This window comes from Natrix helvetica, assembly GCF_964273705.1.
Source record: "Natrix helvetica genome assembly, chromosome: 1".
Classification (NCBI taxonomy): domain Eukaryota; kingdom Metazoa; phylum Chordata; class Lepidosauria; order Squamata; family Natricidae; genus Natrix; species Natrix helvetica.
Window position 1 is genome coordinate 344,108,710 of NC_138548.1, and position 21,335 is coordinate 344,130,044.

At 40.9% G+C, this 21,335-nt stretch overlaps 1 protein-coding gene across 7 annotated transcripts in view; it reads right to left on the reverse strand.

The window, feature by feature from the left end:
* Positions 1-438: 438 nt before the first annotated feature.
* The window catches only part of MGAT1 (alpha-1,3-mannosyl-glycoprotein 2-beta-N-acetylglucosaminyltransferase), a 43,159-nt gene continuing 22,262 nt past the window's right edge, over positions 439-21,335 (reverse strand). For 5 of the 7 annotated variants that reach the window (XM_081935992.1, XM_081935994.1, XM_081935993.1 and 2 more), the window contains one exon: positions 439-3,590. In XM_081935992.1, the coding sequence (XP_081792118.1) occupies positions 2,176-3,516 (1,341 nt within the window). In that variant the 5' untranslated portion in view covers positions 3,517-3,590 and the 3' untranslated portion in view covers positions 439-2,175. Of the gene's footprint in view, positions 3,591-19,435; positions 19,817-19,871; positions 20,112-21,335 lie in introns of those variants that run through there. The other 2 variants (XM_081935995.1, XM_081935989.1) reach the window with 2 other exon arrangements.

Sequence of the window (21,335 nt, forward strand, 5' to 3'; positions counted from 1 at the left end):
AATCGTTAAACGGTAATCTCTTGCAGAGAATTAAAGCGAAATCAAGGTATGAACATGTCCAAATTATCAACATCCCAGGTGCAGATCACAGTCTTTTTTTTAAAATTATTTTTTTAGAGAGCCTCTTCCTCTGCAGCATTAGTTTCTTTTTTTTTTTTCCCCCAAAAGAAAAATCTCAGGACGTAAGCAGATGCAGCAAACCATTCAAAGCAGTCTCCCCAAGGCACCATCTCCTCCTTTCTGCCCACTTGCACCAACCAGAGGAGCAGATACACGAAGGGAAAACCTCCCCTCGCGGAAGTGAAATGCCAAAACACAATCTTCCCTCCTCCATTCACCATGGAGGTGGCCTTACGCATGTTTTTTAAAAGAGAGAGAGAGAGAGGGAGGGAGGGAGGGAGAGAAGAGAGAGAGAGAGAGAGAGAGAGAGAGAGAGAGAGAGAGAGAGAGAGAGAGAGAGAGAGTAATAAGCATTCAAACAACACAATATACCCTTTGGTGTGGTCTAAATTTTGGCCAAAGGAGGTCTGAAGTCACTTCCTCATGCCTGCCTCATAAAGTGGCATCTGGAGCAGCTCAGCGGCAACTCCCAAAGGCAAGAATGGGGGAGACTGGACTGTGCCCCACGGAATAAGGCTGGACTCCTTGCTTGGAGAAGTCCTTTCATGAGATGCTCCAAAGCCTCAAGGAGTCTCCTCCCTCCACTCTACGTTAGTAAATGTGTAGCAGTGACCAATTCCAATACGGCCATTCAGAAAAAACACCACAGCAATTAAAAAAAAAATGCAACAGAGTCACCAGCACACCCTGCCGTAGATCTGGATGGAGTTCTTACACCAGGCAAATTAAGGCAGCCTTGGGCAAGTTCTCCTCATAAACCTGGGAAGAAGACATGGCACTGATGTCAAGCCATCGGTCAGCTTCCCTTAAACAGATATACCGGAAGCTTCTTTATCATTTCAGGTGACAAGCTGAAAGGTCTGACCGCTCCCTCATGCGTCATAAAGAGCTTGCCTTAGGCCTTCCTCCCCCAGCACCACTTTCAAATTTCATGGTCCCACTTGCAGCCCATCGTTTCCCGTTGTAGCTTAGAGAAAAAGGACCATTTGACAGCAGGCACTGGCTAGAAGGCTGCAGAGTCAAGGCTTTCATGTATCTCAACACCAGGTAAGAGGATGAGAAGAAAATGCCCGCCTCCACCCAAAACTTTATTTAAGCTAAAGTTAACAGGTGCCAGCATGGAGCTATAAAAAGGGTAGCATGCCTTCATGCTCTCTGACTACTCTATCCCACTGCCCAAATAAAAGCAATAAAAAGAGGCTCTTCCTTTCCATCTCATCTGAGTGACAATCATATTAAGTTTGTCGTTGTGCACATTGTATCTCCACTGTCCCATTCAATAGGGTTAAAGGATTAGGATATCTAAGAGATCAACATAAAAATGGCCAATATGGTCAATAAAGATGGTCCTTTTGAGGGTTCAATGATCATCCAAAAGAGCTTCCTGCTTTCCAAACCTTACAGGTGCCCAGGTGAGAGGTGAAAGCAGCCGCCAAGAGCTGAGGAAAAAAACCTTTGATGTTCTCCCTACAGCTTTACCTGTGGCCTATCACGTTGGACGCAGAGTGCCGGTTTTGAATCATAATTTCTTGGCCACTTAACAAGCCTCCCCATTTTGCTCGGCTAGAATTTAAAGATATGCATGAAGTCTGTGGCCAAACACACTATATTTGATTGAGGAGTTACGTCTGCCTCATGAGATCACAAGTTGCTCTGGCCTGCTGCATATCTCAACAAAACTGGGAAAACTTCAGTGGGTCACTGCTTTGGTTTAGCAATCACTTTGACCTCAAAATGCACCAATTTGGACAAGCTACCAAGGATCTAATCAGTGGACGGGCAGCATTGTCAAGAAGGAAGGCAGGCACTGGGGAGAGAACAGAGAACCCAGAATGCTCCTACGACGTTGGGGCGTTGAAATACCCCACCCCCCACCCCCGGTAACCTATCCCTCCTGCCATGAACGCCTCCCCCAAATTAAGTGCACAAAACAATCATTCCTGGAATGCACCTTGAATGCCACACAGGAGAAGAAAATACAGAGTTTTGCCCCCACCCCCCACCCAAGCACCCCTTTCCCCCATGGGGTCCAACATGCTCAAAACTCATCAGCTGCTAACTCCAGCTGGGGTCGTAGCCTGTCCAGCCAGGAGGAGGAGCCAGGAAAACACGGCGGCCTCGGTAAAGGAAGCTGACAATGCCCTGATACCCAGCACGGGGCACTCCTGATTTGAGGTCGTCCATAACACCCAAGGCTTTCGCAAAGGCCTTGAAAGAGTCACGAGTGGTGTACTGCACTCGGACAGTACCCAACTCCCGGCGCTGGTTCCCCTGTAATTCTTCGACACGCAGCTGAGGGGCATCGTATACCTGGGCCAAGAATGAGTGTTCATAGTTATTCTTCTTGAGGTAAGAAAGGTCCATCTGGGTGAAAGGCACAAAACGGTCATTGAGCTTGATGAACTTCAGATATTGGTCAAAGAACTGACCGTGGCTCACGCCCTTACGGCCAAAGGTCATTGTGCGTGACACTTCAGGCCTGATGCACGAACGGCCCTGCCGCTGTTCAGGCTGTCGCATCCAATCGTCCCAGAAAGCCTTGGGCCACTTGGGTTCCAGCTCGTCCCACAAGTCGGAGAGCAGAAGCCAGCCCAGACCAGGGAAAAAATCAGTACGATAGAGAAGTTCGGGATGGGCAACGTCTACCATCTGTTCCTTGCCGTTATCGTTCCAGGCAGAGATACACCAAAGAGTTGGGTCAGCCAGTAGAAGCGGGAAACTCGCTTGAAAATATTCAAAGAAATCAGGAGCGACTTCCAAGTCGTCTTCCACTACAATGGCTGCTTGGTATTTGAAAGTCCGGAAAACCTGGCTCAAGGCCCAGCGATAGTGTCGGGCAATTTTGTAGTATCCTTGAAACTTGCGATGGTCGGTAGGCACGGGGATGTCACTTAAATTGGGCTGCTTGATGTGCATGATAGAATCTCCATAGGAGGCAATGACTCTAGCGGTTTCCTCATGCCCACAGTCCTGGCTTACAATGATGGGGAATCGCTCCTTTGAGGGGCGGTAATGCAATAGTTTATCTAGACAACGGCGGACTGTGCTGCGGTCACAGGCAATCACCACCACAGGCAAAACGGCATCGGGTGATATCTGATTGCGATGGGGCAAGAGCGCAGCTGTGGGAGGCTGCACCGACACTGCACCTGACAGGTGGAGGTTCTTGGCCTTCCGTTTGTTCCAGAGTGAACTATAGCGGTAGATCTGATGTAGAAGCTCCTTTTGGTGCTCTAATTCTACCTCGGCATCCTGGGCCAGTCGGATCACCTCTTCAGTTAAGCGGCTATGGTCCGATAGATACTGCGGCCGAGTCCACAGGAAGAAAAGGATCAGGGCGTTCCAGGCCACAAAAAGCACCAGGCCCCAGGCAACCAGGCTACTTTTCTTCAGCATCCTTCACAGGCATAGGCCGCACCCTGTCCTCTTATGTCCACTCCTCGGATGAGCTTCAAATTGCCACCATCAACCTGAAAAACGAGGGAAAAAACAGTATTATTGATTCATCTGTCTTTCCCCTCCTTCACCACCCTGATTGTCGTCTGGCTGCACTTACATCCATCACAGTGAAACATTTCGAAAGGCTGATAAAAGTATTTTAATCAATCCAGCCTCTCTCCAGCGTTTGACTCGCTTCACTTTGCTTATCGGGTGAATTGCTCCACAGAGGATGCTATTCCCTCTGCTGTTCCCCATCTGAGCTTGGCGCACTTAAGAGGAAAGAAATTCTCATGTGTGAATGCCATTTGTCGATTTTAGTTTGGCTTTGAATACAATCACCCCATAGCGTTTAGTACACAAACTGTACACAAGCCTTTTAGGGTTACTACTCCTTTGTGCAATTGGATTTTCACATTGATACACCCCAGAATGTGGGACTAATATTTCTAACACATCTTTTGAGCACATGTATTCAAAATGGACTGATTTTATATATATATATATATATATATATATATATATATATATATATATATATATATATATATATATATATATATATATATATATATATATGATAGATAGATAGATAGATAGATAGATAGATATAGATGATATATAGATAGATAGATAGATAGATAGATAGATAGATAGATAGATGAGAGAGTGAGAGAATGCATAATCATCACATCTGTGTGTGTGTGTGTGTGTGTGTGTGTGAGAGAGAGAGAGAGAGAGAGAGAGAGAGAGAGAGGGAGGGAGAGAAGGCATCTGAATTTCATTTTAATGTGTGCCATTGTATACACAAAAAGTGTCAATAAAAGTTTATCTATCTATCATGATCTGTTTTTAAATATCAGATAAAATTAGATTTTGGTAAAGAGTCTTTTGGAAAGAAGCATTTTTGCTCTGAGTTATATTAGCTGCTCTCTAAAGGGTTCCCAAATGCTTTTTGGACTTGCTTCTTAATTTAATCAAAGGCATATAAGAACCTGCAATTCCCTTTCACTGTCGAACTGTATGTAAGCAGGCACCACCGTTGATTACTAGATCAGAGGTACAAAACAAACAAACCAAAAATTATATTATGAAGGCAAAAGCAATCCGCCTAGATCAGGATATACAACATTTTCTTGACTAACGGCCACAATTGCCCACTAAATGATGTGGAATCAGTCTAGAATGAGAATAACATTTCATTTATTTCAATTCAATTCAATTAATTATGGTTAATGTTACTCTCCAATCACGTTTCTCTTTTGTTAAATGTAAGTTTTTGCCAGTAGAGAGAACATACCTTTGTGCACTGTATTAAAAGCACACATAAGCAAGTTAACAAGGAAGTGGTTGTATGCCTCCATTCACTTTAAACAGCTCTTACATAAAGTGGAACAGGAAATCTCATCGCAGAATAAAAAAAATGAATTTGTGATTTATGGTTTTGACAATTATAGACAGGGCAGATTGTAGAAAGAAGAATCTGATGCAACTTGGGGAGAGAGTGGTTAAAATGCATTTGTACTTGTAACTGCTCTGAAGAATATCAGAAGTGACTTAAGATCGTTTTGGTTTATTTTCTATTTTTTTCTTTTCTTGCACTTTCTGCTTTTTCTCTGATTTCTTTTCTTTTTTTGTTCCTTCCTTTATGTTTGGGCTAGTTTTTTTTTTAATATTCTGGTTGAATTAAAAATTATATGCAAAAAGAAATGGAAAAAAAAAATAGAAAAACCAGCATTTTTTATCCCAATATATAACATCATCAAGTTTAAATGGCTGTTGTTGAACAAGGAACATAACAAAATAGACTACAGGATAAGCAACTAAACCGAATAGAGACTCAAGCCCTTATCTTCTCAATAAGCAGTTCTCAAAGGGTGGTCTGGGGATCCTTTTTTAAGGGATCTGCAATGTCAAATAAAGAAATATTTACACATTTCTCTCTTTAAATTTCCAGCACAGCAAATATTGATAGATGTAACCCCACAGGAATCAACATTCTTTGGAGTCCTCAAACAATTTTAAGAATGTAAAGGGATCCTGCGACTAAAATGTTTGACAACCACTGACCTAGACTACTACAGTTGTCTATATAGGGCTGCTCCTGGATATACCTGGTGCAAAATATTGCTGCCCACCTGCTGACAGATGAAAGCTATGGTAATTCCAATGCTTTCAGTACCTGCACTGCCTCCTGGTTTGTGAATTCAAGAAGCTGGTTTATTACTGGTGTCCAGGTTATATTCAAGACTCTCTGCTCTAAACGCCCAGAACTGTTTGGGGTCAGATTGTTTCTAAATGTATTATTTAAAAAGTAAGTAATTTAGAATCTTCTCATGAAGTAGGAGCAGGACAAAGGGGCATGTTGTAGATAGCCCCTTCCCAGGATATCAGTGAGGAAGGATTTGAAAACAAGCCTTTTTAGACAATGTCCTCTTGCAAACTGACATCAACTCCTTTGTAGAATGTTTGTGTGTGTGTGGAGGGTGGGGGAAGTGTGATTTGAGGCAACTTCTGATTTCCATGCTGGCTCATTGCTGTGTAACAGCCTATATATGTTTTTATAATGTGATGCTTTTTGTAATTCCTGTAATTTATTTGTTATTGCTCCATTGTCCTTTCATCTTTTATTATGCTATGAATCACCCAGTATTTCTTTGAATATTGGATAGAGGTGGCATGCAAATAATAAAACCAACTAAACAAAACACATCCGTTTTAATTCTAACGTATAAAATTAGGCCTTCAGAAAATATTAATTGTATTGCACTAACCTATCCACTCTTTTAAAAATTGTATTGAAGAGTTTAAAATTCCTATATTAAAAAACTTACTTTCTTTCTTTCTTTCTTTCTTTCTTTCTTTCTTTCTTTCTTTTTCTTTCTTTCTTTCCTTCGCTCTATCTCTCTTTCTTTCTCACATAATAAGGTTCAAGTTTCCCTGATATGACTATACATATAGATGCCATAACTCCATTAAACTTAGAAGAAGAAAATGAACAAAAGTTTATCATTTCTTGTATTGGCAGGCAGGGAAATCCACTTCCTTATGTGCCAAGCCAGGCTCAAACCAATGATAAGAAGACAAAGAGATCCTTCATTTCAGTAGTGCAGGGTGAGATAAATGCCTTCCTAAAATACCGTATCTCTTTTCCCCAATTCTGATAGGCCTTCCAAACAGGTAGGTCTGGAGAGGAAGACGGCCTAATCCTAACTTCATTAGATTAAATGAACTTTTTTCTGCCCTGAGTAAATAATAACAGTACTGTCTTTTATATTAGTGGGGACAGGAAGTAGTAGTATGCATAGGGATGACAGATCCTCACATATCTTTTTCTGAATTTTATCACCAGAATCTTTTACTCATCTTAACATATCATTTTCACCATGTTTTTTACCTCCACAAAACCTTAAAATTATCCGCTACAATGTCCCATCTGTCAATGGCTACTTCAACTTCAACCACAACAATACACGAGCACATAATAGATAACAAACTTAAGGTAAACTGCTCCAAACTCAACTGCAGAAAATATGATTTCTGCAACAGGGTAGTCAATGCCTGGAATGCACTACTTGACCCTGATTTCTTCCCCAGACCCCTAAAACTTTAACTTTAGACTGTCTACTGTCGACCTCACCCCATTCCTAAGAGGTCTGTAAGGGACGTGCATAAGCTCACCAACGTGCCTACCTTCTCTGTCCTAATGTTTCTTTTTATTTGTATCCATTTCATGTATTCAAAACCATGGTTATACATATATATGTTGTCTAACACATGCGTGATGAAATAAATAAATAAAAAATAAATAAATAAGTACAATTCCATCTTTTGGAGGAACCAAGTATGAACTTGGTGACTCATTTCAGACTCACAAAACCCCCTCAACTTGATTTCTTAAGAAAAGAGGATGGTTAGGCTGTTGTTGCAATAATACCTAAAAATAAATAAAATATAAAAATAATAAATGGGGGGGGGGAACCCTCAAAGGGCAGATTCGATGTACCGGTAGGTCTTTTTCTGCTGTCGATTTTCTATGTTTCTGGGACAATTACGTATTTAAGGAACATTTCTTTCTTAAGCAATTGGGGCTCCTTTGTAACAGCACCATAAAGGAACAAAGCAAGAGATATTCAGGATGGCTTTGTAATGCATAGCTCATTTAATGTTGTACTTTAATTTCAACAGCTTCTACATTTAGGAACATAATAAGTGGTTGACATTGAACTCAGAAGATAAATAGTTAAGAAGCAACTGATTATCAACTAGAAATCACACAGGTAGTCCTTGACTTACAACAATTCATTTAGTGACCATTTGATGTTACAATGGCACTGAAAAAAAGTGACTTATGACAGTTCGTCAAACTATCTTGTTTAGCAACTGAAATTTTCGACTCAGTTGTATATCTGCAACAGCTATTTCTCCTGCTTATAAGGAAAACACTGAAGTATACTACTGAAATTACATGCCAAGGTTTCGTTTTTAGTGTTGGAAACGATGTTTTTAAGTCAAATGACATAGCTTTGATAGTTTAACCAGGCAGGAATCTGAGCTCTGATGCAAATGAAATGATATATAATGTCTGACTGGCATTAGTAGGCTGAGAGACACCATCACCTATCTGGACACAATTCAATTAGAACAGAGGAACTGGAGGGGGGGGAGGGTTGTTGGACTCAGTAGAAGTTTCCAGAATGTTTGGTTATTGTTATTGTACATGCTAGAGATGTAATCAAAAAGTTAGTGCTTATTCTCTGGTGGTTCTTTCTTCTTCTTTTTTTTGCTAGATATTACTTTGGGGAATTACATTCTTGGAAAGAAGTTAAGAGCAAAAATATCAAAGTATTGTTAAATTATACTCCCAAAATGTGGAGCATGTCTTTCTCATATTCTCTCTCTCTCTCTCTCTCTCTCTCTCTCTCTCTCTCTCACACACACACACACACACACACACACACACACACACAAAGATGTAGTGATGATTATGCATTTGTGGAAGAGCATGATCATAAAAGCTGGTATAATGAATCTGTCAACTCTCAGCTTTTGAATTGGCTTTTCTCCGTCAGCAGAGAGGAACCAAAGGCGAGATAATTCCATGGTCTAGATTTAATCTTCTGCTATAAAAACAAACTGAATAAACTGTTAGGGAGGGGGTGCAATAATAATGGGGACTGCTGTTCACTGACCAAGCGCCCCTTTTAATGAGAAGGTTGGCAAGATAGCTAACATACTTTTATACATAATGTGTGCTGAGCAGAAATGCATGGAAGGAAGTTCCAGAGAATATCAGCATGGAAACCTAAATGTAAGACTGGGATCATTGTGATAAACCATGGGGTAAGAATTAGATAATATAAAATGGTTTGCCTGACATTTCAGTTTCCTGTGACATCATTTATGCCAAGTTTACTGCGGCAAGTGATATCTGGTTCACGTCCACCTTCAATTTATGACTTTGAGTGAATCAAGCTCTCTCTCTGCCTGACTTACATCAAAGTAGGATTATTTCAAGAAAAACTGAAGAGAATGTTATGTAACGAAAAAAAATGGGATATAAACTTAACGAGTAATCGCTTGACTCTATAGACTCAGTTGGTCTCTTCAAAACAAATCCCTGATCGTCTTAACTCTGCTGTGGCCTCTGCTGCTTAGCAGCTGGATCAGTCGTCTTCTTAATTCCCCCTTCAGCAAAAGTTCCAGCACTGCATTATGTCTTTTGGGAGACTCCCTATAATTAACATTGCAGGTTTGCAGGTGCTTTGGTACTTGACTACACTTTTTAAAAACAAATGAAAAGACAATATTCCTACCTGATATATGAGGTATGAACTATAGAAAGCAGCTATTATCTAGAGCTCTTTGTGTGTTGAGTGGAAAGAGAACAGCCCCATACCAATGCCATATTTGGTGTACTCTATTGGGAACAGGCGTGCAGCCACATCTTAAGGCACAACATATAACAAATAAAAAGTAAAATGAACAGCAGTGTAAACTGAACTGCAGCCTTCTGTAATCTAATTTTCTCCAGACAAAGTACCTTACGGTAATCTCAGCTAGCACAGGATTTCTGGTGGGTTTTTTTTAAAAAATGTCTTCTTATCTTGTCAACCAACTCCAGTAGTTCCCGCTCCCCCAAGCCACAAGCCAACTGGCAAAGCCAAGTTTTAACACTCTTATGGAAGTCCAAAATGGTGGGAGTAGTTCTCACCTCCGGTGGTAGAGTGTTCCATAGGAATGGGAGCCACAGTTGAAAAGGCTCTTTCCCTTGACCCTGTCTGCCAGAATTCCTTAGCAGACGGGGTCCGTAGTAGACTTCTTCTGCTGGAGTGGGGCAGGGTAGGCCAATTGAGGTGAGAGGTCTCTTCAGTTTTCCTGGCAAGATTTCAGAAGTAGCCAATGTCTGCTTCCTAGGGCTGAGAGAGAGGGACTGGCCCAAAATCACCCAGCTAGCTTTGTGTGGGTGCAGAATTCTTGGTCTCTAGTTAAGTGTTTTAACAAAACTGGTTCTCTGACAACTTTGTGGTTACTTTAGATCCACAAATTTGAATGACATTACATCAAAAAAGCTGTTAAGAGTAGTATCAATATGACTACACTTTAAAACAGCAGAGTGGGAGGAGAGAGAGGAACAGAACTAAGATGATTTCTCTGACATTCTGGGACATTCCCAGAAGTTGCTTTTAACAAAACATGGCCTTTATTCTTATAATATGATTGAGCTCTATAAGGCTACTAAACGTTTAAAGTTTCCAACAGTTCTGCTGAAGAATTATTGCTCATTTTGCAATTGTTTTTCCGGGATCATAATGCCACTATTTCTTAATACACACTGAAACTCCCACAAAGAAGAGGGAGTCAAACTATTTTCCAAGGCACCTGAGGGCAGAACAAGAAGCAATGGGTGGAAACTAATCAAGGAGAGAAGCAACTTAGAACTGAGGAGAAATTTCGGACAGTTAGAACAATTAATCAGTGGAACAGCTTGCCTCCAGAGGTTGTGAATGCCCCAACACTGGAAGTCTTTAAGAAGATGTTGGATAGCTATTTGTCTGAAACAGTATAGGGTTTCCTGCCTAAGCAGGGGGTTGGACTAGAAGACCTCCAAGGTCCCTTCCAACTCTACTATTGTATTGTATTGTATTATATTGTATTGTATTGTATTGAAATTTTTGAGATAATACCACAAAGAAAAGTGTTTACAGCAGAGCAAAACATGTACAGTATTCTGAAGCATAGACACACACGACTTTGTAGCAAAGTACTGTCTTTATGTAACAGTGCATTCCTATACAGACATACATACATACTTTCAATTGCAAAGATTTGCCTTGTCTGATTTAAGCATTTTTCAAAAGGTAACATTCTGTACTTTTAGGCTTTGTGTTACTGGCCTAAATTCCAGCATCTGTCTCCATAATATGAAGAAGTATAGGTACGTTTCCTCATCAAAAAGCTTGGATTCCCATTAAGTGTTACATAAGAAGCAATCCATTTCTTACGTGGAACTCAACTCTCTCACCAAAGGAGTCTTGAAAACAGAAAACAGAAGACATACTTCAAGAAGATGGAATGAATGGGATCGAATTTTGGAGGTCATTAGAAGTGTGTGTGTTATATTAACTACTTTAAGGCTTATGCTAGTTTTCATTGCTTTCCTATCACAACATGAAGGGAAACAGTGCTGACATTTTTTTAAAATCATGACCAAAAGAAGTTTAATTATCCCAGCATATGTAGTCACTCAAATGCAACTGAAGCTACAATTCCAAACTTCCTCACTAACGGTGACACTGACTAAAGTTAGTAGGAACTTTAGTTCATAGGGAGGGTTATGGATGAGGGTTTGCTCACCTGGCTCAAGAAATGCCTTGGCTGCTATCTTCCACCCACTTATCTAATTCCAATCAGATTTTCTGAGAACCGCCAGCTCTGCACTTGACGTAGTAAATTCACCAAGGTTGACTGCATTTTCCCAAATACACCTGACCTCTGATACAAGCCCTCTGAAGCTTTTTAGGGTGCAAGAGGAAAGGGCATGGGTAAAGTCAGATTCTACGCCATGGAAGCTCATAGATAAACTACTGGCAGCACAACTTCAGGCTGTTTTGGAGTAAATTAATCATTAAAACATTTTTTAAAAGGATGCTAATGGAAAGCTCACCTTCCACAGCTCTCTTTTCATTTCTACCTTTAAAAAGAGAAACAACCAATTATAGTTATAAAAAATAGCAATTTTGCCAGTGGTTTTCAGCAGTATGAAAGGTTCTTCTCTTGGACCCTGATAGCCAAAATTCCTTGACCAAGGGGCCCATAGCCTGCCTCTTCTGTCAGAATGGGTGGGGAGTGCTAATCCCATCAGGATCACCCATATGCAGTTGTTAACCAAGGGTTTTACTATTTTATCTTTTAAAGCAGAACAACTGTTTCCTAGATAGTAGCTTACTAAGTGGGAGAAAAGGTCTAAGAAGTGGATCAGTCTCTTATTTCTCCTCCTCTTAAATCAACTGAAATGTATCCAAACAGCAGCAAGTAACTGAGGGTACTCTTTTTTTTTAAAAAAAAAACCTCAACAAAGTTGTTTTTTCCTCTAATAAAAACAAAGTTCAGTTCCTTTTCAGAACAGGAAACTAGATTTTTGTATTTGCCATGCAAAATAAAGATTAGGATGTGCTGACAAAGAGTATTTCAGTGTTAGCATTGACTTTCCAGAATGTTCCGTCTACCCCAAACCTTTTATTATGTTTCAATCTCTTGTCTGTGGAGATTCTCAGTCATCCAGGTCCCAAAAGTGCTGTTTCTAGAAGCAACTGGAGTTTCTTGTTTTTCTTTGAAGACGTTTCGCTTCTGATCCAAGAAGCTTCTTCAGCTCTGACTGGATTCTGAATCCTTCCATTCCCCACCATCCAGTCGGAGCTAAAGAAACTTCTTGGATGAGAAGCGAAATGTCTTCAAAGAAAAAAACAGAAAGTCCAGTTGTCTCTTGAAAAAGAACCTTTGGGTTTCAAATTCTTATTATGTTTCACTCAATAAAGTTTTAAAAATGGTAATGAAATCAGGCCTGGTTATGTGGGTGCCTCAACTTATGACTGTCGTGATTTATGACTGAAATTCCAGTCACTCTCTCAGTTGTCAGTGAGGAATCACCTGTACTTTCCAACCACAACACAGTTCTGTTCACAAAAGAAAACAGAACGTTGTTTCACTAGTGCTTTGACTCTGAACTCCTAACTACATGTTTCTGCTGGCCATTTTGACTGCGACTTACGAGAGCTGAAATTAGCAATTCCTGGAGGACACCAGGCTGATTATCTCAGTCTCAGAGCAAAACAGAATAGTGTTTGATTCTCTAGAGACCGGTCCTCTAGAGTACATTAAGTAAGATCCTGGTGATATAAAGGAGCAAAGCATAGCTTTAGTTAGTCTACCTGGAAGCTTCAGAACTTTCTAAGTAGAAGACTTCTAACTTGAAGAAGACAGTTTTAAAACCAAGACAGGTTATTTACTAATTGAAGGCAGACTCAGATTTCAGGCAGATACTGTTGTTTGTCTCACAATGAACCCTAATAGTGTATTAGCACATCCATCCCAAAAATTGCACTATAATTATTATTATCAGTTCTTCAGAAATAAGAGGCAGGAAGATCTTTTTATATTTTGGAGCAAACCAAGGATGATAGTTACAATGGTTGATTTATATTTCAATGCAAAGCAAAATCACTTGAATTGCTCAAATATGCACAGAGCAGAACACTGCTATAAAACACTGTTTTACATTTCAAGTTTCTATGAAGCCATTTAAAAAAAAAGTTTCATTTTTTTAAAAAAAAAATTAAAAACAGATGTGAAAACACATGTGTCCCAAATGCAAAAATAAATCTGTTTTATGTACTCCACCCTACGAAAACTAGGGTGCTAAATTAATAAACTTTATTGCTTTATTCAGCATGCAGGATTCTGCCTTTTGCAACTGAGAGCCAGTTTGGGGTAGTAGTGAAGGAACCAGGCTAGAAACCAAGAGATTGTGAGTTCTAGTCCCATTTGTATACACAAAACCATTTAAGTTAAAGTCCCTTTTAAACACAGAACACAAAACCAGATGGGCGAATTTGGGGCAGTCAGTCACTCTAGGAAGGAGGTAATGGCAAACCGTTTCTGAAAATCCTTGCCAAGAAAACTGCAGGGACTTGTCCTGAAAATTGACATGATTGAATAGAAGAAAAACATGTACTTAAATGTGGCATCATGTCAACACCCACCCCCATTAAGAGAAAAACTTTCCAAATGCCCATTGTCTGAGTTTGTAAAATGCAAGTATCAATTCAGTGAGGCTTAACAAAAAAAAATTCATGTATGCCTCTGTGGAGTTCCATCAGACTTTTAAAATCCAATGGCAAATAAAATTCCATTTTCCCTCAGAGCCAGACTAGATAGAGAGTACATGATCACAATGAAGACATTTAGCCACAATCGTGTAAGCCACAATCCCAAGCAACAGAGGACAAATACTGTACAGCAGAAGAGTGTCTTAGGGTATTCACCTCTGACATGCAATAATTCGAGGCTGGATGGGGTGTGGAGTGTGTGCGTTGCACAGAGGTTGACTTAGCACTGTTTAAACAAATGGAGTTTTCTTTCCTCTAAGGAAAAGGTCGGTTCTGGGTATTAAAACATGATTAAATAAAGGAAGCAAGCCTTTGTGAATTCATGAGAAATGAAAGGCCAGACAGATCCATCTAGGAGAAGTCAGTAACTCACGTTTTGAGTCTTACCACCAAGCCAGAGTTTTTTCAGCCTCAGCAACTTTAAGATGTTGGTTTAACCATGTTGGCTGGTTAATTCTGGGAGTTGAAGTCAACATTAGTTAAAATTGCGAAGGTTGAGAAAAGCTGCAGGACTAATAGCTACTAGAATATCAGGAGCATTTATCAAACTGTCAGAGGAAAGTTTCTGGCAGCTAAACCAGTTTGATTGCCTACCATCGAACCTTGACCTTATCTGAAAAGGAAAGAAGGTTAAGGGATCATGGGTTCCCCCTGCTTCATCTGGTTGCAGCTTGAAGCCTCAGGAAGGAAAATCTGGTCTCAAGCGAGAAAAAACCAAGAGCACACCCAGGTCAATTTCTTAAAGTGCTTTGCCCTTCAGATTCATAATTGTTTTGTTTTAAATATAGCATTTGCTTCAGTAACCATCAAGTAAACATGCTTCTCTCAATTCTTCAAAACAAGAAGAATTCCAAATAATTATTATTGTATGTATGAAAACGTGTGTGTATACATACATATGCACTTCTACCTTGAGATAACTGTATTTTTAACCTCAAGCATACTTTGCGATGGATTTAGTCTGAACATTGCGACAATTTACTTTTATTTATTTATTTAAATTTAAGCCCTGCCCCGATTCAGCTCGCCATAAAACAAGCCAAAAGTAGTACAGTATCGAGAAAAATAGAAACCCACATAGCCCCAAAATAGAGAACAAGATAGTCGTGTTATTGATAATACTGAAAACCACCAAAAAATCATGGAGCATGAGAACAGATGCATTTCCTCCATCTTGGTTAGCTCCATACTAAAGTTGATCTGAAGCCCAACTGAAACGATTTTCCAGGCAGATAATCTACTCCCTCCAGGATCCTAGGCATTTTTAAAAAATCCTGCCTTTTATTATTTTTATAAATAACTCAAGGTGGTAATGTTTCTAATACTCCTTCCTCCTCCTATTTTCCCCAAAACAATCACCCTGTGAATTGAACTGGGTTGAGAGAGAATGATTGGCCCAAAGTCACCCAGCCTTCATGCTTTTTGGGGGGAACTAGAGCTCACAGATTTCTAGCCTGGTGCCTTAACCACTAGACAACCTTCCCTTTTTAGGAAACATGAAGATAAAAACCCTGGGTGCAGGGACAGGCTCTTGAGGAGGGGGTGGACTCCCACCTCCTTCAAGTTTCCCTCAGAGAAGCTGCCGCATGGCCCCAATTCAAAGTCATCTCCTTGCCAACCCTAATGACCCAGGAGGGCCACAGATCCAAGAAACAACTGTACTGACAGAGCACCTTAGTATCAGGCAAGAAAATGGTGTCCTATTTGTTGTTTTCAGTGTTCTAGGAAGAGGAATTATGATTATTCCAATTTTCTCCCAGTATATGTAAAAAAACTACTATCAGTACTCCAACAAATAGGTTCATGAAACATTATCTTCGATTGATGTCACAGTTCTAAGCAATTAAGATTCCAGCCCTTACAATTATGGAATGCGGGGATGAAATGCAAATACTGTATTTTTCGGAGTATAAGAAGCACTGGAGTATAAGATGTACTAAGATTTTGAAGAGGCAAATTAAAAAAAATTTTTTTTGCACTCTGCAGACCTCTCAAAAATGGCCCGTTTTTGCTAAATGGCCTCCTAAAGGCTGTTCATGCCCTCAAAAAAAGGGCGTGAATAGCCTTTAGGAGGGTTGTAGAGTGCTCCTGGGGGGTGGGGACCCCCCAAAACGAGCAAATAAATGGCCCGTTTTTCACGAAAAACGGGCCCGTTTCTTGTCAGAAAAAAAGGGCAAGCATAGCCTTTAGGAAGCTTCTAGAGTGCTCCTGGGGGCTGGGAGATGCAAAATTGAGCAAAAAACGGCCCATTTTTCACTCATTTCTGCCCTCCCCAACCCCCAGGAACACTCTGCAAGTCTCCTAAAGGCTATGCACGACCATTTTGGTGAAGGGGGCGGGGTTTTGGGAGGCAAAAAAATGCTGTATTGAGTGTGTGACACACCCAGATTTTCAGCCTCTTTTCTGAGGGAACATAGTGCATCTTATACTCTGAAAAATACGGTAATTAAGAAAAAAGAGGCTATGTTGATCAAGGTATTGGTTATAGTTGGGTCACCGGGCTCAACCACACTCTCAGCCACAAAACTCAGTGGGTAATTTTGGACCAATTAGTCACTGTCTATCAATTCATCAGACCTCACAGGAATGTTGTAGCAGGAAAGAAAGAAAGGAAATTGAATGTTACGTACTGTAGCTTGGCATCTGAAAGGGACATGTTGTTCTAATAAATAAATAAGCAATCAGTTCTAACATCTCACTTTTCTTCCATTAGAATTAAACTCTATGAAAGTTAGGGAGCTATTCTGAACTGGGTTTGGATCTTCTCATTACATTTATGGAGGATCTGAACATATTTCCTCCATGTTTCTAGGGATCTAAATCTAATTACTAATAAAATAAACAGCTAATTCAGCAAATTGTAAACCACAAGGTTAATCAAACTCAAATTCCATTAAGTTTATTTTGTAGCTCCACCTAGATAACCACTCCCTTTATCCTTGACTGGGATTATATAGGCCATATGTAAAGAGAGAGCTGAAGGTATATGAGGAATTGAGGAAAGCACCTTTCAAATAGATTAATAATATTAATATCTTTGACAGGAATAAAATTGGGTAGGGAGAGCTTCAGACGTATTAAAAAAAATGCTGTTCAGCAAATTCTAAATCAAGTCCAAACTGTCCTACCCAGAGAAAATAAAATGTGTTTTCATACTCTACTGGAGCTAAATAAACTAATTTGGGTTATTGAGGAATTCAGTGCAGCTGCAGCCTCAGCTTAAATTTGATGGAAACACCCGCTTCCGTCCTGTTTTATATTCACAGGAACCCAATCCTGCTCTCTGCTGTCCAGGAAAGAAATGGGGGTGGGGGTGGGGGAACTGAGAGAAAACAGATGTGTTCCCCCTAACCACAATTCTTCAATCTGGAAGGAAGACCAAAAAGCACCAAAACTTGCAAAGTTTCAGTAGCCCCAAAATGGGACAGTCAGCTTCAGCAAACATTGTAACAGCAAAAAGTAAATAGCAACTATCAGCAAGTTATCTCAAGGTATATTAGCAACACAGCCTATGGACATGAGTCGCCCTTTAACCTTGAGTTCTAGTTATATTTCTACACCCATGAACAGTGCCCAGAAGGCGCCACAAATTGGTTGCGATTATGGCACAGCTTCAAAGAATATATCCCTTAGTGCACATTACGTGGGGCCAAAATGTGGAAAGATTAATTATAAATACATAGCATGTGATACTGCCAAATCTTGCCTGCTTGTCTCTCACGAGTGTAAGTAAGCAAAATCGTATCCATATCTTATTTTGGGCTATGTGCACACTGGATCTCTAGCTTGCTTCTCTCTTACCAAAGAAGCATTTTCAATTCTCATAAATAACGTTTAACAATGCAGAGAGCAGGGCTCGTTAAGTCTGTTTAGCGCAGGGGTGTCAAACTCGATTTCATTGAGGGCTGCATCAGGATTGTGCTTGACCTCGAGGGGCCGGGGTGAATGTGGCCAGCTTGACATCACTCGTGTCGGGGGGGGGGGGGGGGGCTGTGGTGGCCCATGGTGCCTCTGCCAGCAAAAACAGGCTCCCAAGCTCTGTTTTCGCTGCCATAGGGTTGTAGGAGGCTGTCGTAGCTGAAAATGGAGATTGGGAGCTCGTTTTCGCTGGCGGGCTAGATGTAAGCATCCTGTGGGCCTTGAGTTTGACACCCCTGGTTTAGCACTTCACACTAGGAGGGAGAAGCAAAGCTGGAATGAAAAATCAGTGACCATTTATGATTTAGTTTTATCTTCAGACAGCTTATAAGTATCTTGAACTGTTCTTTTTTCTTCTTCTTATAAATAAAACCTTCAGAAAATAAAATTTTTCTCTCGATTTATTGAAAGGAACACATTATCTAATTCTCCTAATGGAAGGTACAGCTAGTCCTCAGCTTACAACCATTTGTTGAATGACTGAAGTTACATCGAAGGGACTTATGACCAGTACTTGCACTTACAACAGTGGCAGCATCTCCAAGGTCATGTGATCAAAATTGGCCCGCTTGCCAACTGGCATGTATTTACCATGGTTGCAGCATCCCGGTGCCACGTGATCGCCATTTGCAACCTCCCGACAAGCAAAATCACTGGGAGAAGCTGGATTTGCTTAATAACTGCATGATTCACTTAACAACCATGGCAAAAAAAAAGATTGTAAAATTGCATGTGACTCACTTAACAACCAACTTGCTTAGCAGTGAAAATTCTGGTCCCAAATGTAGTCATACATCAAGGACTATCTGCACTGGATTTCAACTCTCATCGCCCTATAGCCTACACCAATGGAACCGAGAGGACTGATGTGACAAAAGCACAATTTCATTAAAGAAACTATTCAAGTTCTCAATGATTCTGAATATTCATTTTAGCGAAAATACATACAAAATTAACAGGGATACAACATCCACAATTTACAGAGCATTGCTGGGAAATTATATTATTTTAAAAGGCGTGGGGGGGGGGGAGATATATGTACTGTATATGCTACGTAGCAATCCAAGTCCACACCTGAATATAAACTCCTGCAATCAGTTTTTTATGCACGCGTTCCCAAACTTTTGCAGAGTCCTGTGATCTTGTTCCAATTAAGACAGAGCCACATTCAACATCTAAGACACACATGGCTGCTTATACTGCTCCTACACACCATATTTCTTATGATCCTTCTGTGCGCCACAGAGTTACCGAGTACAGCTGGAATTCATCCCTTTTAGAAATATTCAAAGGCCCTCACTACTTTAAACTTTTGCTTGTGGTGCTCCTTAATCCTTCTCTCTGTACAGCCATTTTTTTTTGGGGGGGGGGAGAAAAAAAAATTCAGCTGCTACCATCATCACCATATCCCTCGTCACACACTTGGTACCAGCGTTTTCCTCTCCCTACAAAGCTGTTTAAATCAACACATAGTAAGCAGATTATCGCGCCTACTTTGGAAACATCTCCTGTGTCCCAGCACAGAAATAAACCCAGCTCAAGAACACTCTGCTGTTAAGTTCTGCCTTTACCTGTTTTTTTCTCTGCCCTTTCCTCTACCGCTCTCCATTCCCATCCATTGTGATGAAGCTGCTGTCCATCAAGCACCATTAATCGCTTGGAAAATCTTTGCTACCAGGATCCAATTCCGATTGGCAGCAAAGTTCCCGCTCTCTGTCAGATCTTGTGTGGGGATGCAGAGTAAAACGGCAAGCAATGCTTGGGCCAGCAGCCCTGCCAAGTCTGAAGCTCTGAACGCTTGGTTTCATTTCCCTAAGGGGAAGTCGAAATCGTGACCCCTCCCTTGGAGGGGGAGGGAGGGCAGGGTTACAGAGGTTGCCCAGGACAGCCCTCAGTCAGGAAGCCAGGGCCTCTTCTTCCCTCCAACCTGAGCAGAGGAGGAGGCTGAAACCTCACACACACCCAAAGCCACGGGGAAATACCAGAATAAATAATTTGAATACTCACAAACTGAATTCACAGCAGCTGAAGATGGGCAAGACAAGCTCTCACACTCTTACATGGTTGGGCTTTTAGTTAGGCCTTTGCGATCCTACAGCTGCTGCCCTGACAAACATGGGAAAAGACAAAGGCTGGGATTTTTACTTCCATTAGTGGCATCGCACTCGATGGCGCAACTCGACTAAAGTTGAAGCAGGAAACAGATTCTAATTCCTTGCTCTCACATCATATGACAGGATCCTTATCAAGGTGCAATTAGCCAGTTGGGGAAAAAAATAATAATCAAACGAGGTCCTGTTTTATTAGCCGTGCATGTGGGATGGGGATGGAGTAGAGTCAGTACTTCAAATAGCAGTAATAGGGGAAAGATAAACACAAATTCCCGGCAGAAGATGACTGTTAAAAAGATGACTGTTAAAAACTCTGGTAAACAGCTTTCCTGGAGATGATTAGCTAGCAAAGCAAGCAAAGACCACAATGAGCTAATTTCTGCTGCCACGTTTCACCACAGAAGAGAGTTAACCATTAACTATTCTCTTCCCAGTCAATTGTTGGCTTGTTTCTTTTGGACAATCTAAAGGGAAAGCTGTTCAGGAATAAACAGGATACAGGATGGGGAAAGCAGAACTGTATGGAACCACCAGTCAAAACAAACAGGTCTCTCGTGCATTAGATCCAGACTGTGGCCACCCCACCCAAGTCCTGTAATGGAACAGGAGCTGGAAGGTAGAGAGGAAGCTCGAGCCTTTCACTCTTGCTGGGCTCTATTTGTTGATTCTCCCACCAGCACAATGATCTCTGACCGAATGGGAAGGCGCATCTAGTAAATGTTTATAGGTACAGGTAGTCCTTGACTTACGGGCACTATTGAGCCCAACATTTCTGTGGATAAGCAAGATTTATTTATTAACAGCAAGAGAGTTGCTAAGTGAGTTTTGCTTCATTTTATGGCCTTTCTTCACCCACAGTTGTTAGGGTGAGTCATTGCAGTTGTTAAGTGAGTAAAATGGCTGTTAAGTGAATCTGGCTTCCCATTTTGACTTTGCTCGTCAGAAGGTCGCAAAAGGGGAATCACCCTGGGACACTGCCACCATCATAAACAAAACAAAAAACAAAACCAGTTGTCAAGTGTCTGAATTTTGATCATCTGACCATGGGGATGCTGTAACGGTTGTGTGAAAAAAATGTTCACAAGTCCCCTTTTTTCCAGTGCCACTGTAACTTCAAGCAGTTACTAAACAATTGGCTGCAAGTCAAAGACTACCTGTATTACCTGTTCTGTGACAGAGGAATTCAAAGAGCTACGCAGTGCTTTGAGTTAATCCCCCAAAGGTGCTTCGGACAATAAACAGAACCCATCTGCAACTCTTTAAAGCAGCTGTGCCTTGCCCTGGGATTATAAGGCTGTACTCTACATGTGCTTAAAAAGCTTATGTTCACATATAAAATCACACCCTTCTGCAGAGGCCT